The sequence below is a fragment of the Thrips palmi genome, unplaced genomic scaffold, assembly GCF_012932325.1.
Source record: "Thrips palmi isolate BJ-2018 unplaced genomic scaffold, TpBJ-2018v1 HiC_scaffold_8, whole genome shotgun sequence".
Classification (NCBI taxonomy): domain Eukaryota; kingdom Metazoa; phylum Arthropoda; class Insecta; order Thysanoptera; family Thripidae; genus Thrips; species Thrips palmi.
In genome coordinates, this window is record NW_023144635.1 from 8,536,221 (window position 1) to 8,556,066 (window position 19,846).

General features: G+C 53.7%; 3 protein-coding genes across 13 annotated transcripts; 1 reads left to right on the forward strand and 2 right to left on the reverse strand.

Annotated features, from left to right (window-relative positions):
* The first annotated feature begins 41 nt into the window (after window positions 1–41).
* Window positions 42–6,804, forward strand: LOC117653246 (dnaJ homolog subfamily C member 5). 6 transcript variants are annotated; one of them, XM_034398800.1, is made up of 9 exons: window positions 42–179; window positions 495–588; window positions 1,178–1,316; window positions 1,416–1,568; window positions 1,671–1,802; window positions 3,506–3,568; window positions 4,323–4,485; window positions 4,620–4,713; window positions 4,972–6,804. In XM_034398800.1, the coding sequence occupies exons 2-8, from the start codon at window positions 569–571 to the stop codon at window positions 4,667–4,669; spliced, it is 720 nt and encodes a 239-aa protein (XP_034254691.1). In that variant the 5' UTR covers window positions 42–179; window positions 495–568; the 3' UTR covers window positions 4,670–4,713; window positions 4,972–6,804. The 6 variants fall into 6 exon arrangements, with proteins under 6 accessions (XP_034254691.1, XP_034254696.1, XP_034254695.1 ...); XM_034398802.1 differs by lacking the exon at window positions 42–179 and adding an exon at window positions 181–253; XM_034398803.1 differs by lacking the exon at window positions 42–179 and adding an exon at window positions 209–245.
* Window positions 6,805–7,112: 308 nt separating this feature from the next.
* LOC117653245 (heat shock 70 kDa protein-like) lies at window positions 7,113–11,527 on the reverse strand. 3 transcript variants are annotated; one of them, XM_034398798.1, is made up of 10 exons: window positions 11,456–11,527; window positions 11,192–11,321; window positions 10,302–10,408; window positions 9,979–10,230; window positions 9,604–9,891; window positions 9,338–9,467; window positions 9,078–9,241; window positions 8,827–9,006; window positions 8,493–8,753; window positions 7,113–8,422 (listed from the first exon to the last, which is right to left on the reverse strand). In XM_034398798.1, exons 2-10 carry the CDS (start codon window positions 11,214–11,216, stop codon window positions 8,105–8,107), a joined length of 1,725 nt encoding a protein of 574 aa, XP_034254689.1. In that variant the 5' UTR covers window positions 11,217–11,321; window positions 11,456–11,527; the 3' UTR covers window positions 7,113–8,104. The 3 variants fall into 3 exon arrangements, with proteins under 3 accessions (XP_034254689.1, XP_034254687.1, XP_034254688.1); XM_034398796.1 differs by having other exon boundaries at window positions 8,493–9,006; XM_034398797.1 differs by having other exon boundaries at window positions 8,493–9,006; window positions 9,979–10,235; window positions 10,302–11,494.
* A 780-nt stretch (window positions 11,528–12,307) lies between these two features.
* On the reverse strand, window positions 12,308–18,901 carry LOC117653243 (alpha-N-acetylglucosaminidase). Of its 4 annotated transcripts, XM_034398792.1 has the most exons (18): window positions 17,996–18,131; window positions 17,692–17,910; window positions 17,447–17,608; window positions 17,279–17,344; window positions 17,113–17,176; window positions 16,675–16,820; window positions 16,517–16,601; window positions 16,286–16,435; window positions 15,880–16,022; window positions 15,406–15,478; window positions 15,073–15,169; window positions 14,579–14,668; window positions 13,790–13,803; window positions 13,394–13,590; window positions 13,187–13,307; window positions 12,890–12,983; window positions 12,643–12,813; window positions 12,308–12,559 (listed from the first exon to the last, which is right to left on the reverse strand). In XM_034398792.1, the coding sequence occupies exons 2-18, from the start codon at window positions 17,823–17,825 to the stop codon at window positions 12,369–12,371; spliced, it is 1,998 nt and encodes a 665-aa protein (XP_034254683.1). In that variant the 5' UTR covers window positions 17,826–17,910; window positions 17,996–18,131; the 3' UTR covers window positions 12,308–12,368. The 4 variants fall into 4 exon arrangements, with proteins under 4 accessions (XP_034254683.1, XP_034254686.1, XP_034254684.1 ...); XM_034398795.1 differs by lacking the exons at window positions 13,790–13,803; window positions 15,073–15,169 and adding an exon at window positions 18,778–18,901 and having other exon boundaries at window positions 17,996–18,171; XM_034398793.1 differs by lacking the exon at window positions 13,790–13,803 and having other exon boundaries at window positions 15,073–15,159.
* Window positions 18,902–19,846: the final 945 nt, after the last annotated feature.

A 19,846-nucleotide genomic window follows, 5' to 3' on the forward strand; every position in this document is an offset into this window, starting at 1 on the left:
ACGCCCCCTCGCGGCGCGCCGGGGAAGCTCCAAGGAACGACCCGTTCTCGCGAGGCGCTTCGAGTTTCGCGCGGTGCGGCCGCGCGCTCGAGAGCACTCCGATAGCTCGACAATCCCTTTCGATGGTGCGACATTTCTCCCGCCTGCTGCAGCTGTAATCGGGGGTTAACCCTAGAGAGGTACGTTGTGTCTGTGTATTTTGAGCGCTATTGTCACATCTTTCATTCATTTGACAAACTGTTCTGGTTCGCTGGCAAGTTTAGCCTGGAATTTTCATTCCATTGATTGAACCCTCTGATAGTTCTTTGCCTTCTATTTGGGAGGCGACTCGCGATCGATAAAATCACGATAAAGTTCGGCCAATGCAGCAGTAGTTGGTCTCTCAGTGACGTGCGGACTGTGCTGTAGTCGTTAACGCCTTTTGTCACGCTGCAGGATAGACTTTGATACATTTTTATTGCTTTCGTTCTAAATCCATTTTGGTGTCCCTGTAGGTAAAGTGCCCAGCCACCGAGTTTTTTTTTGCCAACTCTGTAAATTTAATTTATCCACCGTGGAGGACCCGAAGATGGACAGGCGACGTCTCTCGTAAGTACAACCGGCCACCCATTCCCCTGTTTTCCAATAATCTAGTGTTTGCTTTCGCCCCTACTTGCGTGAAACATTCAACAACATATTGACCCATTGTCTGGTTCGTTAAGGTTAGTCCCAGTCGTCCAGGGGCGAGGGCCAGCATTTCTCTCCCTGTTCAATTTTTCAACTTTCTTTCAATGAATTCATCCTTTCTATCCATATTGATATTTATAATTGTTCTTGAGTGATCTTACTCATCTTAGCAATTGTTCCATGAATGATATTGCGTTTACCTGTATTCTTTCCCCTCCCTGTGACTGACATTTGAACTGTCATTTTGGAGCTGTCATTCAGTTTTTCCTGAGTTATGTTTACAGTTTTAGGGTTTTTCATTTGTTGTTGTTTTCTGATTAAAATTATTTATCATTTTAATGGTTGCCTGTGTGTGATTCAATGAAGTTAATGTTGTCATGCCCCATTATGTAATACCAAACCAATCCACTGGAAGTCTCTATTAAAATTGAGATTGTTGTAAGAATTCCTCTTTAATTATATCTTAATGTTGCGTTATGTATCACTCCATGCCATCTTTTAATGTTTTTAGGACGTCTGGAGACACTCTTTACCAAACTTTGGGTTTGACGAAAACAGCAACAACAGAAGATATAAAAAAGACTTATCGCCGATTGGCTCTGAAATACCACCCAGATAAAAATCCTAACAATCCTGATGCTGCAGAACGAGTAAGATTTTCCCTAGTAACTTCTGTTACATCTACTTTTACTGTCGCTATATAATAATCTTGTTTTTTAATTATTTTTTTTATGTTTTTTCCTCAATAGTTTAAAGAAGTTAATCGAGCCCACAGTATTCTCAGTGATCTGACCAAAAGAAATATTTATGACAACTATGGCTCTCTTGGTCTTTACATAGCAGAACAGTTTGGTGAAGAAAATGTAAATCCTTATTTCCTTGTCACTTCTGGCTGGTGTAAGGTTAGTGTCATTTTTCTTTACTAGGAGGTATTCTACCTGGCTCTCTGGTTGAACTATAATCAAACATATTTGGCTATAAATGGTTTCTTGTTTTCATTTTAGTTCCTTTTCATCTTCTGTGGTGTTATCACGGGATGTTATTGCTGCTGCTGCCTATGTTGTTGCTGCAACTTCTGTTGTGGCAAATGTAAACCACGACCACCTGAAGAATCTGGTGACTACCACACTCTTAATGTAAGTGACATGTACAAAAATGCTAATTTACCCCTGTTTTTTATTGGATCATGAGTGGATCATGTTTTCCTGGTAGCATGGTGACTGCAAATCTTCAATGTTTTTGTTTGTTTTGAGTAAATTTCTAACTAAAAGAAAATTAAGTTGAAAGTAACAGATCTCTTTACTGGTGAACTTAACTAATTTATTCAACCATCTGATTGTTACATTTTTTAAATAGCTAGGACTGAAGAGGTTCTTTTGCTCTTTTGCCTTTGCATTACTCTTTTCCATTGTCCCTGCCCATCTAGGCTGTCGTCAAGGTTTTGGAATAGCAGAGTTTGTTTTTTATTTCATAATCTCTGGTACCACCAGTACCTGTTAGCATAAATGTAATGCTTTAACTCCTCTTTATTCACCATTTAATCTGCAATGAATGATCAGTGGTTTAGTTTCATGTCCCTTCATAGTCTTGTAGCAATTATAAACTGATGTGACTATTTTCATCCCTTATCCTGTACAAGCTGTGTGACTAAATTTATGTACTGGTAGGTTTATTTTTGTGTGGAGACCAAGTTATGTTGTACTTCAGTGAGCCAATCTTTTATCCTAGATCATTTATTTCCTTACACTGGGGCAAAAGTTTCTCATGCGAGACCAAACTTTAGAGTAGTGTATCACTTATTTGTACCAAGTATCTTGGTCTAGTCTTTCATAACCATGTGCCTTGCATGCGTATGAAACAGTAGACTTTGCATGATGACATTCCAAGCATGCTTTATAGGCTTTCAATCTCTGATTCGTGCTTCTTTTTATTTGCTTTTCCTCTTTGACATTATAAGTGCTGTGCAAACCCTTGTAAATGTCATTATTTCAATCTATTGATAATGCTTTTAAAAGAATGAGATAAACTGTGAGTGTCAGTCTTTCGTCAGGTGACAACCCTTCCATAAATTTTCTTTTCTTGGGAAGCATCAACAAGAGTTGACGGTTTTATAACCTTTGACAGGAATAGAGCTGCTCCATGGTGTGCATTGAAATTACCTCTGGTGGTGTGGGGCTTGCACTCTCTTTATACTTTTGGGGAATGGTCACTGCAATCCAAATAGCAATTTAAGTGTGAGCTTGTCTCTTGGTAACAATCTGAGTCAGCTTGTGAAGCTATCTTCTTTTCTTTCCTGATTTTTCTCCCTTTTTAATTTGGTGACAATATCCTCAAGCTTTCTGTGGCCCTAAACTAGGGCATTAAACCTGCCTATTATCCTACATCTTTGGTGATGTTGGCTGCATGGGGTGCTTTGACACTGGAAAGAGGAAGTCTTCAGAAAATGCTTTTGGATGTGAAAATGGTATCTGATAAATTGGCTAAATCAGTGACAGCTGACATGTACACAAATATGGCTCACATGTAGTATATATGATAGTATTTCTTGCATCAGGCTAGGTTGGGTGGAAGGTGATCTGGTAAGATGGCCATAGGCCCTAGAGTAAATATAATTCAAAGCATTTGCAGGATTGAAGCATGTGTCAATCTGGCTAATATTATTTTCATGACAAAGTAAAAGGTTTGTACACTTAGTACAACACAGCTTGGTCTTCATAAGTATAAAATTACCTTTCAAGAGGGGTTTGCACAGCACCTTTCTTTTTTTATCTCACGCCAGCCCCCAACGTTTCTGCCCTTTTTCGTTAGCACTGAGTTGGCCTTTGGCTCTTTTTTGTAGAGAAACCAGAATGGCGCAGAAGGTGCTGTGATATCAGAGCAGCCACGCTCCAGGCGGAATCAGGTTGGTACCTAAGTGGGAATTAGCATTCACAACATGTTGTCACAAATTTCAATCAAAGGTATACTTTCAAGAAAATTATTATTGGCGCCTGGTAAGTATGTAAGAGCCTCAGCCCAACATTTAACAGTGGCCTTTTTTTGTTGATTGTTTTAAAAATATTTTCTTGAATATTTTATTAACAGTACACTTTTTTTTAACTCAACTATCAATTTTACATGCATATACTGTTTTTAAGTAACTTATCTTTTAGGTTTTCAACTTTTGCACTTATCCTAGTATGATTTGCTATTCTTGTATTTGTATTAGTAAATTATCTCCTAATCCACCAGTGTTACCATCTTCTTTTAGTTGCATGTTAGTTTGTCCTTGCACACACAACTGCATTGGACTTGCCAAGACACGTGGAATGTCTGTAGTTTACTTTACTACACTTAGTTCTCATTAGTACACCATTATATCAAAACTCCAATTTTATCTGCCATGCGTGGATGCATTCTTGACTGCCAAGATATGTCCATTTATTTGTTCACTTAAAATGTCAGTATCAGTGGCATAGTAAGCCTTTGGAGGAGAATTTGCCGCACTTTATGGCCTCCTTACATATGTTTGTTGTGGTGGTAGCTTAACTTCATGGAGGGTTTTACTCACACACAGCCCCTCTTCGCTACCTCACTGGTCAATATTATAACAGCCAAAATGTAACAACAACACACCTATTAGTTATGTTAATGTTATTTATTTTTGGCTCCTTTAGGAGGATGATGAAGACGATGCTGGTCCATCCTCTGTCTCGACGCAACCTACATCCATGGCCATGCCAATGCCCATGCCAATGCCAGCCCCAGGTGATCCGGCTCTATCCTCTGTCAACGAGAGCACGTCTCTCAACGTCGGCGATAAGAAAGTCTACACTCCAGGTATCCAATAACATTTTTCATTTATATTAGTGGTAGTATTAGTACAGCTGAAGCGTCTTGTAAACAATAAATTGACAAAGCATCAGGCTCTGATACTTGTTGAATGTTCACTGCATGTGTTACTCTTGAAACAGGAATGGGGGGAAGTTCAATTTATTCAGCAGGCACAAGCGACACCTCTTAAGTGGCAAAAAGAACTGCGCTGAAAAATTTCCCCTATCTCTTGGGGTGAGTTAATCTTCCCCTACCCCCCCTTCATAATCAATCTAAATCCACATTTTATTAAAGAGGCATGGAACTCCTTCTGCTATATGCCTTCTTCTTACATCCTCATGCAATTTCTTTTGGGAACTGGTCTTGCTTATGTCTGCTAACCTTTTCCAGCTTGACCAATGTTAATGCTTCCAGTGCGCACCTTTCTGCCAAGCATTTGCCTCTTTATTTTGTTCTTGTAATTTTGATAATTCTTTTTCGTTTGTTCTATAGGTTCAGTGGAATAAGAGCAGTGGTTTTGCGGAGCCAAACTTTCAGCAGAGGCCTTATGAGGAACGAATAAGGCGCTGGTTGACGTCATTATACCTTAGCTATCAATATTCAACTTTAGTTATTGAAATTGTAATCTTAAGAATTTGAGTTACAACAGGTAGAGTCAGTTTATGAAGCTGGTTTTCTCAACCATAAATATTTTTGATCCAACTATTCAATTGCCAGATGTCATACCAGATTTCTTGATGATACATATGTAACAATTATTCGTATAATTTTTATTAAAATTTCAATTTGTATGGGTGTAACTTTATGATATGAGCACATCATTGTTAGAGTGCCTTGAAGCACAAAGCAGGACAAGTGGATGCTGGATTCTAAAACTATTGTCTCAGCCGAATTTAATTGTAAATTTGTAACTCGCAATTGTTACTGAATCTTGTTCTGTGTCTGCAAAGTGCATACATTTATGTTCTGTCCAGTAAGATTACCTTCCTTTCCCTGTATATTGTTGAGCTGCTTCTACTGCATATGCCATTTAAAGTTGGATTATGCCTTTTTTACTGATATACATTGTTGCAGCAGTCCATGTGACACTTTACAAAGTTTAAAAAACCTGTTATCCACAACTTGTATATAAGACATTTCACACATGTGTCATACTTGTACATGTGCTTTCCCATGTATTAGTTTTTCTAGCTTTTTGATTACTCCCTTGTGGGAACCCAGTGCCGAGTGGCATAGCTTCGAAAGGTGATTCAGATCCCATTCCATTTGTAAGTGTTGATCCATCTTTATGACGGATTGGTTTTACCACATTGATTTTCCTCAATTTTACTTCAAGATGTACTAAGCTCAAGAGCCCCTCTTTTCAAATTTAGCTGAAATATTTTGTGTGTTTGAGAACATACTTATTTTATTGGCTTGTTTACTTCTATCTAAACATGTTATTTATGCCACTTCTTCCTCTCTGAAATTGCTTGAAGCATTCTAAGTTGTCACCACTTAATTGCCTACTTTGGAACATGCATAAATTTCCTCTTTTGCTTGACAAGTTGAGCTCAAGCATTTGTCCACAAATAAAGCCAGTGCCTTATTTCTTATGGTGTATTCACAGCATTGTTTTAAAATACTGTTTTGTCTGCTATTTGATGATTCTATTGACTTATAATCCTACTGTAAATTATTTGTTCATTAGTACCAAGACACCTGCGTTTGTGGCTCTGTATGTAGAGCATCTTTGCCTCGATCAGAATTATTTCACAACGTGACGACTCTATGAGAGAGCATCCCAATTTTGCAAATACTTCACTATCACATCCACAGTCATTTAAGTACACAGCTTTTGTTTACTAGTCATTGAAGTCATTGGGATATAATAAGTAACTTGATTTTATTTCCTTTTCCCAGTTTTGCTATTTATTTTGATGTCCAATTGAATTAGATTTGTTTTGTGTGTTCTCTACATCTACATTACATGGGTTAGTCAAATGTTTATGGTCTATAAAGTAAACTATTGCATCGAATTTAAGATTTAGGTGGGTGATGTACCTGATGAGGATAATTTTTAGTTATGTATGAACTTGAAGGGGACATTTTACTTCATGAAATGTGAAGCTATTTTACTTTTTGGAAATATTTTCAGTTCTGTAACTTTGGAGGAAAGTATGTGGATATTTCAGAAATTTCTTAAATGTCAATGTGAGATCTTTTACAATCATTCAATCAAAAAGTTTTATCTTGCACACCAAATGTGTGAAATTTGATGCACTTGGTGCAATTTTTCACTGAATCATTCCTGTGGCATTCTATTAATAAAACAGTTAACCATAATTTGGCCTATGCACTTCTTTCTTGCCCTGTGTTTGGTTCTTGTGAACATTTCGTTTTGTGGTAGTTAGGGTCTTCAAGACAAGTTATTTATACAGTTCAATGTGCTGAGTTCTTAGTTCATGTTCTGGACATTTTGAAGTGTCACTGTCCTTGAACTTTATTGTTTTGACTCTTCCTCTTCCCATGCTTAAATGCAACTCATTCTCATACTTAAGCATTCACCTGTGATAGTTCACTTGTTGTTTGTTTAACCTACAGCATTCAATTGAGTGAGGTAGATTGTTTTTATTATAGTTTTGTTGTGAAGAAAGTGTTAACAGTATTTTGAAAATGTTGGTGTTATTCATCCTTGTTGCATCATAGATTCTTGTTCTCCCTTTGTAAGCATATCTGAAAATGGTGTAGACCAGAGTGTTGGAATTCTTTGGGGTGTAGTCCAATTAGCCATGAAGTTGTAATCCATTTAAAATGGAGCCTCTATTTTCCTCACTAAATTGTTACTTGATGTATGTCATTCATTGTTTCTTGTTGTGGTGTGGAGTCTGATTTTGTGGTTCAGCTTTGCACTGAATATATGGACTGTTACATGAGGATAACTTGTTTTTAACCAATCAGATACATGAGGCATTTTGAAAAATTTATCTATGATGATGACCTGAAAACACAAGCCAACTCATTTCTCAATTGTTGTTTTTCAAACAAATCTCCTCTAAAATTATTCAAGAACATGGATTGAATGCAAGTCATAAATTCATTTGCATAAGGTCTTGTCGGTGTTCTTGAATACTGTGTATGGTACCCTCATATTTGTCTGTCATTCAACTTAGTCAGAAATAAATGTGCCATAAAACGACTGTTGAAGCTCAAGAATTTTAAAAACGAAAATATTATGTGTAATTGCTGCTGTAGTTAGATTAGACCCAGGATCCAGGCTAGATGAAGACCACTTCAAGTTAATTAACACCGCCTTAATGCAAATTAAGAAGAAAAGACAAATTTAAATATTTTGTATTTTTATGTGAATTTTGTTGAAATTGCACTAGCTTCTTAGGCCAACATGTCACTTTCCATACTGTTTCCATACAGAACAGACTATCTCGTGTGTTGTTTGCAAGGCTTATTAACACACTGTACCAAAAACTCTACTTGTATATTCAATTTCAACATCTTTGTGGGGAAAAGCACATTTGTCATTGAACTGTTTGATGAATAAACGGACTCTCTAAATACTGTTGCAATTTTTTTTTTTTTCACTTTTTTCCTCACCGCTTAGTCACATTGAATCCGCCAAGAACAGCAGCTAGTCGACCTCCTCGATGGTGGGGCCCTTGTCGTCCGAGCCCGAGCCTGACGGCCGCGCGCCCCCGCCGCCACCCTCGCCGAAGCGCTTGAAGAGGGGCTCGCACAGCTTCTGCAGCTGCCGGTGACGGCTGGCCAGAAAGCTGGGGTCCGGGTCGTTCGTGGACTCCATCCAGGAGATGGTCTCGTGGCACGACGCGGCGATGACGCTCAACTCGACGTCCGCGCACCCGGAGATCTCGTCCAGCATGGCGCGCACGGTGAAGCAGAAGGCCTCCAGGGCGTTCTTCGCCACCACCTTCTGGCGGTGCTGGTCGTCCTGGGGGAGGGGGCGAGTGTTACGAGCGAAGGACAAGGTGGGAGATGTGCTGCCGCAGAGACGCACACACCTGCTGACGGAACTTCTCCGACTCCCTGAGCATGCGCTCGATGTCCTGCTTGGAGAGCCTGCCCGTGTCGTTGGTGATGGTGATCTTGTTCTCCTTGCCGGACGACTTCTCCACGGCGGTGACGCTGAGGATGCCGTTGGCGTCCACGTCGAAGGTGACCTGGATCTGCGGCACGCCTCGCCCCATGGCGGGGATGTGCGACAGCTCGAACTTGCCCAGGAGGTTGTTGTCCTTCGTCATGGGCCGCTCCCCCTCGTAGACCTCCCAGGGGGGCAAAGTTAAATGGGGCCGGGGGCGTTGGACGCGCGCCCTTTGGAACAGGCTGGCGCTTTACCTGGATCAGGACCTTGGGCTGGTTGTCGGCGTACGTGCTGAAGACCTGCGTCTGGTGCGTCGGCACGGTGGTGCCCCTCTTGATGATGGGGTACATGACGCCGCCGGCCGTCTCGATGCCGAGCGACAGCGGCGTCACGTCGAGCAGCAGCAGGTCCTGCACGGCCTCGCTCTTGTCGCCCTGTGCGGCGCGGGACGCGACGATTAGGAACCCATGGCGTCGGTGGCTGGGTGAGATGGAACCAGGCCTACCTGCAGGATGGCGCACTGCACGGCAGCGCCGTACGCGACCGCCTCGTCCGGGTTGATGGACTGGTTGAGCTCCTTGCCGCCGAACAGGTCCTTGAGCATGCGCTGGATGCGCGGGATGCGCGTGGAGCCGCCCACCAGCACCACGTCGTGCACGCTCGTCTTGTCTGCAGTCAGCGAGTCACGACCAGGATGAGGTGGTGGTCACCATGATAGGAGAGCCCTTCCAGCGTGCCACCATGGTGCCACCACCCCTGACTGACCGATGCCTGCGTCCCGCAGGGCCGCCTCCACGGGCTCCAGGGTGGCCTTGAACAGGTCGGCGTTGAGCTCCTCGAAGCGCGCCCGCGTGATGGTGGTGTAGAGGTCAATGCCCTCGAACAGCGAGTCGACCTGCGCACGCCCACAGCCCCCGACAGTGCATCCTGTCCCCGTCGCGTCGGGGTGGAGCGCCTGCGAAGCGGTGCATCGGCAAGCCCGCAACGCACGCGCGCCGCGCGGCGGCCCACCCCGCAGGCGGCAAACGAACCTCGATGGTGGCCTGCGTGGAGGACGACAGCGTGCGTTTGGCGCGCTCGCAGGCCGTGCGCAGGCGGCGCAGGGCGCGCTTGTTGCCCGACATGTCCTTCTTGTACTTGCGCCGGAACTCGTTGCAGAAGTGCTCCACCATGCGCGAGTCGAAGTCCTCGCCGCCGAGGTGCGTGTGCCCCGACGTCGCCTTCACCTCGAAGATGCCCCCCGCGATGGTGAGCACCGACACGTCGAAGGTGCCGCCGCCCAGGTCGAAGATGAGCACGTTCCTCTCCTCGGGGCCCAACTGCGAGTGAGGCCGAGGGTCGCGGGTTCAAACACCTCAACACTATTGTTATGCTTGTTACGATTTTGGCTTTCGCTCGGCACTCGCCTTGTGGTCGAGGCCGTAGGCGATGGCGGCGGCCGTGGGCTCGTTGAGGATGCGCAGCACGTTGAGCGCCGCGATGCAGCCCGCGTCCTTGGTGGCCTGGCGCTGCGCGTCGCTGAAGTAGGCCGGCACCGTCACCACCGCGGCCTGCACGGGCTGGCCCAGGTAGTTGGACGCCGTCTCCTTCATCTTGGTCAGCACCATGGAGGACACCTCCTCGGGCGCGAACAGCCGCGTGTCGCCCTTGTACTGCACCTGTACTGCAACGCGCGCTGCCATGACACGCCCCGCCCCACCCCTAAGTCCCACCCCGCCCCGCCCCGGACCTTGATCTTGGGCTTGCCGCCGTCGTTGACCACGGAGAACGGCCACAGCTTGAGGTCGTCCTGCACGGCGGCCTCGTCGAAGCGCCGCCCGATCAGCCGCTTGGCGTCTGCATGTTTAAACACCGGGGGCGGAAACGAGCTTATTTATTTACTGCAGTGTACTCGACTCCGGCACGTCCGGCACGTGTGTCTCATCGACCGCTGCGAGTATCGACTTGGACTAGCAGAGTAGGCCGCACGAAGCGGCGGGCCGGCCTGCACACGGATTCATCGCCTCATCAAAAAGTGAGGGAGGGCGCGGGTGCGGCTGTCGGCCACTGCAAGGCTGACGCCGCAGTGAAGGGTGCCGCCGGCGGTGCGGCCTTGCAGCGGCCTTGGCCGTGACCCTGAGCGCTGCGCACGTGCAGGGGTGCGTCCCCGTCACCACCACCACCACGCACTCGACGGCGGAGAGAGCAAACGCCACGATCGCGTGCGGTGTGCGCTGGGGGTGGACGACGACGACGACGCGTCGACACCTGGGTGCGTGTGAGCGTACTGCACAGTGCGCACGCCACGAGGGTGTGGCCGCCGCGACGCGCGGTATGAATGTCTTGGCTCGTGGCGCGGCGCGGCGCGGCGTGCCTTGCCGTGCCTCACACGAGGACATCGCCCCATTGGAAATTAATCGAGGCCTCGTCAGGGAATCATGGACATGGCGTTGTTCGCTGTTGTGCCGCACACGCTACGCCGCTACGCCCCCAACTACGCCGTGGCCCCGACCCCGACCGCCAGGCCGCCAGGACAGGTCACCCCTTGATAAACAGTATCGCCGCCACTCGGGGAACCGAGGACGGGGGACTCGAAACGAACTGAATCATGAATGGGTGCCACCCCGCTCGGCGACGAACCGAAGATGGTGTTGCTGGGGTTCATGGCGCACTGGTTCTTGGCCGAGTCCCCGATGAGCCGCTCCGAGTCGGTGAACGCCACGTAGGACGGCGTCGTCCTGTTGCCCTGGTCGTTGGCGACGATCTCCACCTGCAGGGAGCGGAGCACGCCGTCAAGTAATGCATGGGGGAAGCCCGGGGGCACCAGCCGTCCTTCACTTTACAGTGCGTAGTACTCGCGGCCTCGGCCTTCGCCCCGGACATGAATTTGTGACTCGCACCGACCTTGCCGTGCTGGAAGACGCCGACGCAGGAGTAGGTGGTGCCCAGGTCAATGCCCACGGCGGGACCGCTGCCGTTGGCGCCGCCGCCGCCGCTCGGCCCGCGGGCACCGCCTCCCCCCGCCCCCCGCGGCGGCCCCCGCGCCGCACCGCGAGCCGCCGCTGCAGCGCTGCTCCGCGACGCGCTGCCGCCCTGCCTCATGTCCATGCTGCGGCGCGACGCGACGCGACGCAAGCGTTACCTCATTGATGCGCGGCGGGGCGCGACGCGGCCGCGAGACACATTTCTCCGACAAGACCACCACTGGCCTGTTGAGTCGAGTACCTGGTGCGTAGGCGCGTCCGGGGCGCGGTGCTGCCAGTGTCAGGGCGCGAACAGGTGGCTGTGGCGCGTCAGGACCGTCAGGACGAGCATGTCGTGCACCCAGCGCCGCTCCTCGTCCCCGCTGCCGCCGTGCACGACGTGTTACTGCATACGCGTTGCTGATTCCCTTTTCTCGTGTGTCAAAACGGTTTTGTGTTTTCCATTTTTTTGTGCTTTCTTTTCTTTTTGTGTGCTTTGGTGGGTCCTTGGGTGCGCCGATGCGCCGCCCGCTGGGACGGGGCGTGGCGTGGCGCGGCGCTGCCCGGCAACCCGGTGCACGCGAATTGTTGGCGCCGGACAGGAAGCACGGGGAAGCCCCAAGCCCGAGCCCAAGCCCCACTGCCGTAATGTCGCCCTGGGGACGTCAGCAAGCCCCTGGAGGCCGCCACGAACCCCCACGGGGCAGGCAGAGGAAGGCGCTTGTGGAGAGTTACTTGCCCCCCGGCCCGGGTACAAGACCCCTCCAGTGAGTTAATTCCGACGAGTTTCCGCTTTACAATCACTGGCGGGTACAAAAATGTATTGTGGCAAGAACAGGGGCTTCCGCTGCGGTCTACAGCACGGTGACCACGGAGGGCTCCGTGGTGTACTTGTGCGCCGCTGGAGTCTGGCTGGAGGACGCGGCCGGCGGCGGCGTCTTGGTGGACGCCCATGCTGCCGCCTGCCCCTTCTTGAGCACGGACTTGGAGGTAAGCAGCGGGCTCCAGCGCGCGAACAGCTCCTGCGACACGGCCCACGCGTCTCCTGCGGCACAGGGATACACTGTCAGACGTGCACTCAAGGACAAATGACAGGGAACCGCAGGGCACCGCGGCAAGTCCACCCACCCGACGGCTTGGTGGGGAAGTCCGCGCGGTCCAGGGTGAAGGGCTCCTCCACGTTGACGAAGATGTCGTGCGACACCGCGGTCTGGTTGAAGGCCCGTCCCTCCGCCAGCGCGCGGTCCAGCGCGTCCAGGAAGCGCTGCCAGCGCGGCCGGTAGTAGTGGCTCACCAGTCCTGGAACAGCAACGGCCGGGCCGCGGTTCGAATCCCGGTGTTTTTAATTTCGGCCGTTCGTGGCGGCGCCGCCTACCTGCCCACTGCTTGGCCGCGTAGTCCTTGATCTCTCCCCGCGGGCCCCACAGCGTCAGCTGGTTCCGCGCGTTCCACTCGTACACCGCCTCTTCCTGAAAGGAAAAGGAGCGAGTGGCCAGGATAATTAACGACCGCCAGCGATTTGATGCCACCTGCACTGTAGAGAGCCTCGCAGGCAACTCGGTGACATCAGCGCGCTCTCATTGGTCGGTTGAGCCCGGCGAGCGCTGTGATTGGCTCAGCCAATGCGTCTCGAATCGTCACCTCTCTCCCTGCGAGGCGCTGGCGGCCTTACCAGCTCGGTGGTGGCGCGCTGCCGGGCGTTCCGCAGCCACGGCCCCAACATGAAGAGCTGGTCGGTGGACAGCACGCGCTCCAAGTCGGAGAAGACCTCCATCATCTGCGCGGACCACTTCCTGCGCAGCGAGGACCACTCCGTCAACACCTTGGCGACGCCTTGGCGAGGCCGCTCGGTGACCGCCGACTCCAGCCAGTGACTCACCGGAGTGCGTCCAGGCGTCGCTTGTTGAACGCCATGACGGCCTGCTTGTACACGGCGGCGGCGGCCAGCTGCAGGCCCTGGCGCGCCAGGTCCACCACGTCGTGGCGGTAGTTGGCGTTGGCGCGCACGGCGCGCGCCGACCCCGCCGCCAGCAGCTTCTGCCACGCGTCGCGCACCGCCTCCACGCTGTACCACACCTGCAAGGACGGACGCAGTCGTCGGCGCTCGCCGGCAGGCGTTGCCTGGAGGGTGGCCGCCGTGCCCGCCGCCGTGCCCGCCGCCCTCACTCGGCGCGCAGGGCGTCAGGGTCACGGCCACCCCGCAGCACGCCGAGCGCGCCCACGCCGAGAACACGAAGCATGCGGCATGCGAGTGCAGTGCAGTGCCATTCCTCACCCTCGTGGCATTCCCTGGACAAGCATAAAAAGCGAGCCGAATAGCAGAGTGCATGGCAGTGAGTTTGAAACGGTGGAGAAAAGCCGTAACGCGCAACGCGCCGCAGCCCACCAACAACCCCCTGGCCGCAGCGCCGAGCCGCACTCGGCTAGAGAGACCCTAATTACTGTCTGGGAAATTAGAGAGGGAGAGAGAGAGAGAGTCATGCCAGCGGTCTGTTCGGAAGCAGGAAATGAGATTGCAGCGCAGTGCCGTGGTGTTGGTGCCCCCCCCCCTCCCCCGACATCGAGTGGCGCCCTCGCAGCCTTGCACCCTTGGCGGCGCTACCGCTGCAGGCTGCAGGTGATTCTTGGCTGATCGATACATGTCACGCCGTAGTCGTAGTGCCACGGAGTGCATGCAGCCGGCCCGCCCGGCCACGCCAGGGTCTGGCCGGCCTTCACCCCCTCCCTTCCTTTTGCCTTCTCGGCCCCAGTGCCCTGCACCGCCTGCAACGCAGTCGTGACACCCACCCCGGGGACGGGGACCTTAGGGTCCTTATGGCGTAGTTGCAATCCTTGCTGCTCAATTTCTCATGAGCGGCCCGCTCCGGATTGGATTGGCGACTGCCATTATCAGCACCCGTGGGCTGAGGTCACGCTCGCGGGCCCAGCAAATGTGTGTGTCTGTGTGTGTGTGCGCGCAGACACTGACATGTGAGTGGAAGGAAGCAGAAGAGGACAGGCGAGAGGGGCTGGCGGCTGGTGGGGCTGGTGGGGATTGAACCCGGGACAGCACGAGAGTACTTACGGGCTCCTCCAGGACGAGTGACGGCGCCAGCGTGAGGACGAAGCGGCCGTGGTGGCTGTAGAGAGGGTCCTCGTTGGAGTACACGCTGTCCTGCGAGACACGAGCCGAGCATGCGGACGGTACAGTCTACGCGCTTCTACACAACGCTTGCTCTACAACTACACACTCAAATGCAGCTCGCGGCGCGGTCGGCTCGGATCCTAGAGGTAGAAGCCCAACAACAAACACAATCAATCGATGTTTTCATGAAAAGATCAGCGTGCACGCGGTCCTACAGGTGCCTATGAGTGTTTGCGTGGCGGAAATTTGAGGAACATTGTCACTCCGTCTCTCTTGCATCCCTCCGGGGCGCCCCACGAGTGCGAGGGAGACGGAGAGACGAAAGCACGACCTCGCCTCGCGCCCGTTACCTAATCAATGTACCACGACCCCGAACAGCGAACAGCTACGCCCTCATGCGCCAAACGCATGCCACGTAAAGTCGGGGACAGTACCACTGGCTTGAGCCGCAGGGTGGGGTGCTTCACGACGATGTACTTGCCGTGGTTCTTCCACGTCTCGCGGAACGTGTACACGCTGTCCTGCAAAAGACTGGCACGAGTCAGAGCGAAATCGAAGGCACAGTAGTGTCCACGCACCAACCAGCAGGAGCCAGCCGATCAAAATTTTTTAAAAAATTAATTTTTTTGCGAGCGTCTTTCTGTAATTTACTAAGTGACTCTTGGCGTTCGAGCTCCTCGGACACTCGGGCGCGGATTGTCCCGAATCTTCCTTATCCGGCTGGCAGAATGGCAGATTAGCGTGACCCTGAGACGGTATAGAACTACCTTGAGCAGTTGCCAGCTCTCGTCGGCCGCGGCGTTGGACGCGCCGTACCGCCTGGTCGCGTAGCGGGAGAACCTGCAACCCAAATCCTGCTTTGTCAAGTCGCCCCACTAGGAAGCCGGCTCGTCAGGACGTCAGGGTGGGCGAGGCCGGCGGGCCGGGGCGGCCCCTCCTAGTCATCCTTTGGCTGTTTAATGAGTCACAGTGTTTGCCGCGTCGTCGCGGGTTATCAAATGTGTGGCTTATCGTGTGTCTCGTGACTCGTATCTGCAGTGCCGTGTGTGCGAGAGAGACCCTCGCGTCTCCCTTTCCTGTCAACGCGCGCCGAACCCCACCCGAGAAACCAGTGCTATCAGTGAGGCAAAGACTGGCCAGATGATACTCCCCGTCCCAGTGACTTTCAGAGCCACCCTTTCGCGCTGGCTCCGCGCGGGGTATTGGCAATTACTCATTTTGTCCTGGCACTCGGCACTCACCAGTCGGTGAGGTTGGCCGGCTCGGCGCGCCAGGCCAACTCGTTGGCGAAGTCGTACATGACGTAGTTCTGGCCGGTGCCCTCCATCGTCAGCCCCGTGCCCACCATGGTGCTGTTGGGCATGGCGCGGGCCTCGAACACGTTCTGGAACGAAATGGAGGAGGGACGGTATGGAACGAAAAACCAAGTGTGGCAGCAGCCTTGGCGCCTTGGCGCCTTGGCCCGCCCCGCGCCCGATAACGCCCCGGTGGGCTGACAAGGGCGTCGACGAGGACGGGCCGGCCGCTCTGTCTCTCTCGCACCCTCACGGGGCGCCACGTGAGTGCGAGAGAGGCAGCGGCGAAAGCGCTGTTCGGAGTAAGCCCACCGCTGCCGTGGCGGTGTGGCCGGATGTGTGCTGAGCTCACCCTGTTGACGTTGTTGACGGCGCCGTACAGCCCCAGGGTGCCGCCGAAGTTGTGCAGCATGCACCAGATGAAGGGCTGGCCGTAGTACGACTGCAAGCGCAAGTACTGGGGGTGCAGCTCGGCCATCAGGTCCAGCACCAGCATCCGGCCCTGCCAAACACGTCATTTCAATTTCGAATCACAGTTTGGCACGGCGAGAACCCCGTGCTCTTTCCGTCTCCGCGAGCTCACCGTCGGCACGGAGGTTAGCAGCGCCTTGGCCCTCGAGTCGGTCCAGAATGGAGCGTCGTGGACGAAGAGCCAGTTTTGGATCATCCTGGAACGCGGAGTATCAATAAGGGCTGCCCAAGTAGTCGCAGGTTCAAATCCTCGCTCGAATGTCATTTTACCACACGGCTTTGGGGTCGACCTCCACGAGGGAGTCGAAGATGGCCTTGCCGACCTGCGCCAGGTACTCGGGCCGGCCGTCCGCCGGCTGCATCTCGTTAAAGGTGTCGCTGTTGTAGACGTGGTCGGTGCCGAACTCGGCGATCAGCTGCAAACAAAGTTGCATCAGGCCTCGCCGCCACCGCGCCACCTCGCCAATTCGCACCTGGGAGGTGCCAAGCAGCCCAGAGCCAAGCAGCGGCTGTCTCTCTCGCACCCTTAAGGGACGCCCCGCGAGAGCGAGAGAGACACAGTGGGGCGGCGGTCGGCGTCCTCGTGTCGTGTCCTTCCCCAGGGCCGCAGAAGCCGCGTTGCAAACTAGTTACTCGAAAGGGGCAAAACTATCTTGGAAATTTCTATTTAGTTGAAAATACTAGCTGCCGATTGCAGCCGAGACTCACCTCCCGCATGAACAGCGTGCCCACCCTCTTGAAGACGGGGTCGGTGGGGTCCAGCAGGAGGGGGCTGCAGCAGAGCACCGCGTCAAGCAGATACAAATCACTTTGAGACAAGTTTCCAAGTTCCCAAGTGTGGCACGGCCGGGGCCAAGCCAAACTGGCCGCTTACCAGCAGTACTCGTCGGGGAAACGGTTCCACCTCTGCAGCGGGGTGGTGGACGAGTTGGGGAACAGCCTGGGCGAATGAAGCAAAGCCCGTGTTAGTTTTGGCGCGCGGTGCAGTTCGACCGGGTTCGACGCGATTTGGGACCCGGTTCGGGAAGCGGTAACCACTGACCTCTGGAAGCCCCGCGGGACGTGGCCGGCGAAGGCGGGCAGCACGGCCACCATGCCCAGCTCCCGCATGCGCGCCAGGATGCGGTGCTGCAGCACGCGCGAGTGCGAGTGCCAGGAGGGGCGCAGAGGCCCGGCCCATCCCCGCACGTTGCCCATCCGCTGCCTGCACAACAAGGCCCAGCTCAAAATCTGAAAAGGCGCACGACGAGACTCAAGAACTGCTGACGGCGGTACTCGAACCCGGACCATGCAAGGAAGGCGGGCCCCGTGAAGTGGCGGTCCACGTCGCCCTGGTCCAGGCCGAGCTGGAGGTAGACGCGCTCCCAGACGGCCTCCTGGCCGGTGAAGGCGAGCGCCATGTTGATGCCGTTGAGCGCCATCCAGTCCAGCTCGCGCTGCCAGCGCGCCCAGTCCCACCACACGAACGAGTAGCTGGTCGTGCACACATTCTGGTAGTAGCGGTACCTGCGCAGAGGAACAACGCCCTGGTCACCCTAGTCCAGGGTCGGCGGATTTCAAAGCCGGCCGAAGGACTGACGGACTGACTGACCTATCGACCGAGGTGACGGTGATGTTGACGTCGGGCAGCGGGTCTGGCAGGTTGAGCTGGTCGTAGTCCCACGACACCTGGCAGGCGCACACCTGCGTCAGGTAGTGGTGCAGCCCCCAGGCCGCCGCCACGCCGCTCGAGGCCGTGATGTTGACGCGCCCGGCCTGCTTCACCACCTGCAGCACCACCGCGCCGTTATTGCGTCGCTGGCTCCGGGCGACACACGGCAACACGCGGCCCGCCCATCCGTCCGGCGGACAAAACAGCCGCATTCGCCCGGGGAAATGGGAAAGCCAATGCTGTTTTGTTGTTTTTTGCCTGGCGGTGTATGTCGCCTTGTGACATTGAAGCGGGCCGTCGGCAATGTCAAAGGAAGAAAGAGTCGGGGATCGATCGGACAGGGTTGGGCCGTGGGGCCCGGCCGGTGGGGCCAGGCCGTCCCATGCATTATCCAGGGCGGGGCCGCGGGGCCGGCCGACTCGAGGGCTCGACCGGCCGCCTGCGGACAAGGAGAAGGCAACCCGCGCGGCGCGCGCGGCCGGCGGGCAGGCCTACCCACCCGGCTGGAGAGCCCCCCCCCCCTCCCCGCCCCGCCACGCCACGCGCCGTGACGCGGCTCCAGCAGGAAATAGGAACCCAAGAAAATTGGCAACCGTGCGGCTTATGGCTTATCGCGCCCGGGCCAGCTCGAACGCGATCTCCACTCTTCCTGCTTGCGTCGCGGCGTCCGGTTGAAGGTGCTTGGACCTGGCCGTGCTCCACGCCGACACCGAGACCCTCACCTTGAAGGTGTCGCGCAGCGGCGGCCCCAGGCCGGGCTGCACGTCCAGGGCGAAGAGGTGCCAGTGGGCGGGCAGCAGCCGCTGCAGCAGCGCGTTGACGGCGAGGCGCTGCTCGGAGGCGGAGGCCCGGCTGCGCGCCGCGTCGAACAGGTGGCGCGCGTGCGGCGGCGCGTGCTGCAGGTGGTCCTCGTCCTGCTCGGCGCGCTCCACGTGCGCTGCAACCAGAGGAGCGCGGATTGAGGCCGTGGCAGTGAAAGCCCATCACGCGCGTGCTCATCGCGGCGGGGAAGCGGCCTTCGAAGACGAAGACGAGACGAGGGCCGCCGCCACGCGTCTCATTGATTTACTCATTCGGCCGCCGCGCTCCGCTTCGCTTTCCGCTCCGCTTTTCCGCGAGTCCCGCGAGAGCGTGCGGCGGTTTGCGGTTCCCAGCCGCTCTGCCCGGCAGGCCGGCAGGCACTCGGTTCGGTCGGTATTCCCCGACGCAGTGCAACTGTCGCGCAAACGCGCGCCTGGCGTGTGTTCCGTGTGTTCGCTCGCAGCAGCCCGCTGGCGGTGTGCTCACGCCGAACTAAATGTAGCGCCGGTGGAAGCGGCTGGAAACGTGAGAGCGCTGAATGTTGTTGCATCTTCCGCATCGCCGCCGGGCAATGTATTCTAAAATCACGGGCAGCCGACTGACCATGGAAGCTAAATAATTGTCGCAGCGGGAACACGCGACGCGCGTGCAGCTGATGCGGGCAATAATCCGAATCGGAGCGTGCGCTGCGTGTGGTGGGAATGGTGGGAAGCGGGACGGCGCCACCATGGGGCCACCATGGGGCCACCATGGGGCCACCATGGGGCCACCATGGGGCCACGGCGCGGACGGGCTGGCTGACACGGACAATACTTTGGCCCGTAGGCCGATCTTCGGGGAAACGGCAACTGGATCGGAGTCCCGGTCTGCATCCGCGCCGCGGCGGTAATGCCCCACAACAAGGACAAGAACAAGGACAAGAAACAATAGGCCGCGCCATTCTCGCTGCCGGGCCATGCGGCCATGCGTGCCGCCGATAAGGGGTGCGAA

Excerpts from the sequence above, each read along its gene's own strand:
- LOC117653246 (XM_034398800.1), top strand. The coding sequence starts at position 569 with ATGGACAGGCGACGTCTCTC. Across the intron at positions 1,317-1,415 it reads ATCCTGATGCTGCAGAACGA|TTTAAAGAAGTTAATCGAGC; the intron begins GTAAGATTTTCC and ends TTTCCTCAATAG. Across the intron at positions 1,569-1,670 it reads TCACTTCTGGCTGGTGTAAG|TTCCTTTTCATCTTCTGTGG; the intron begins GTTAGTGTCATT and ends TTTTCATTTTAG.
- LOC117653245 (XM_034398796.1), bottom strand. The coding sequence starts at position 11,216 with ATGAACCCCAGCAACACCATCTTCG. Across the intron at positions 10,231-10,301 it reads GCGGCAAGCCCAAGATCAAG|GTGCAGTACAAGGGCGACAC; the intron begins GTCCGGGGCGGG and ends GTTGCAGTACAG. Across the intron at positions 9,242-9,337 it reads CCTGCGGGACGCAGGCATCG|ACAAGACGAGCGTGCACGAC; the intron begins GTCAGTCAGGGG and ends CGCTGACTGCAG.
- LOC117653243 (XM_034398792.1), bottom strand. The coding sequence starts at position 17,825 with ATGGCGCTCAACGGCATCAACATGGCGCTCGCCTTCACCGGCCAGGAG. Across the intron at positions 17,177-17,278 it reads TTCCCCGACGAGTACTGCTG|CCCCCTCCTGCTGGACCCCA; the intron begins GTAAGCGGCCAG and ends GCTCTGCTGCAG. Across the intron at positions 12,560-12,642 it reads CTTCCCCACCAAGCCGTCGG|GAGACGCGTGGGCCGTGTCG; the intron begins GTGGGTGGACTT and ends CCTGTGCCGCAG.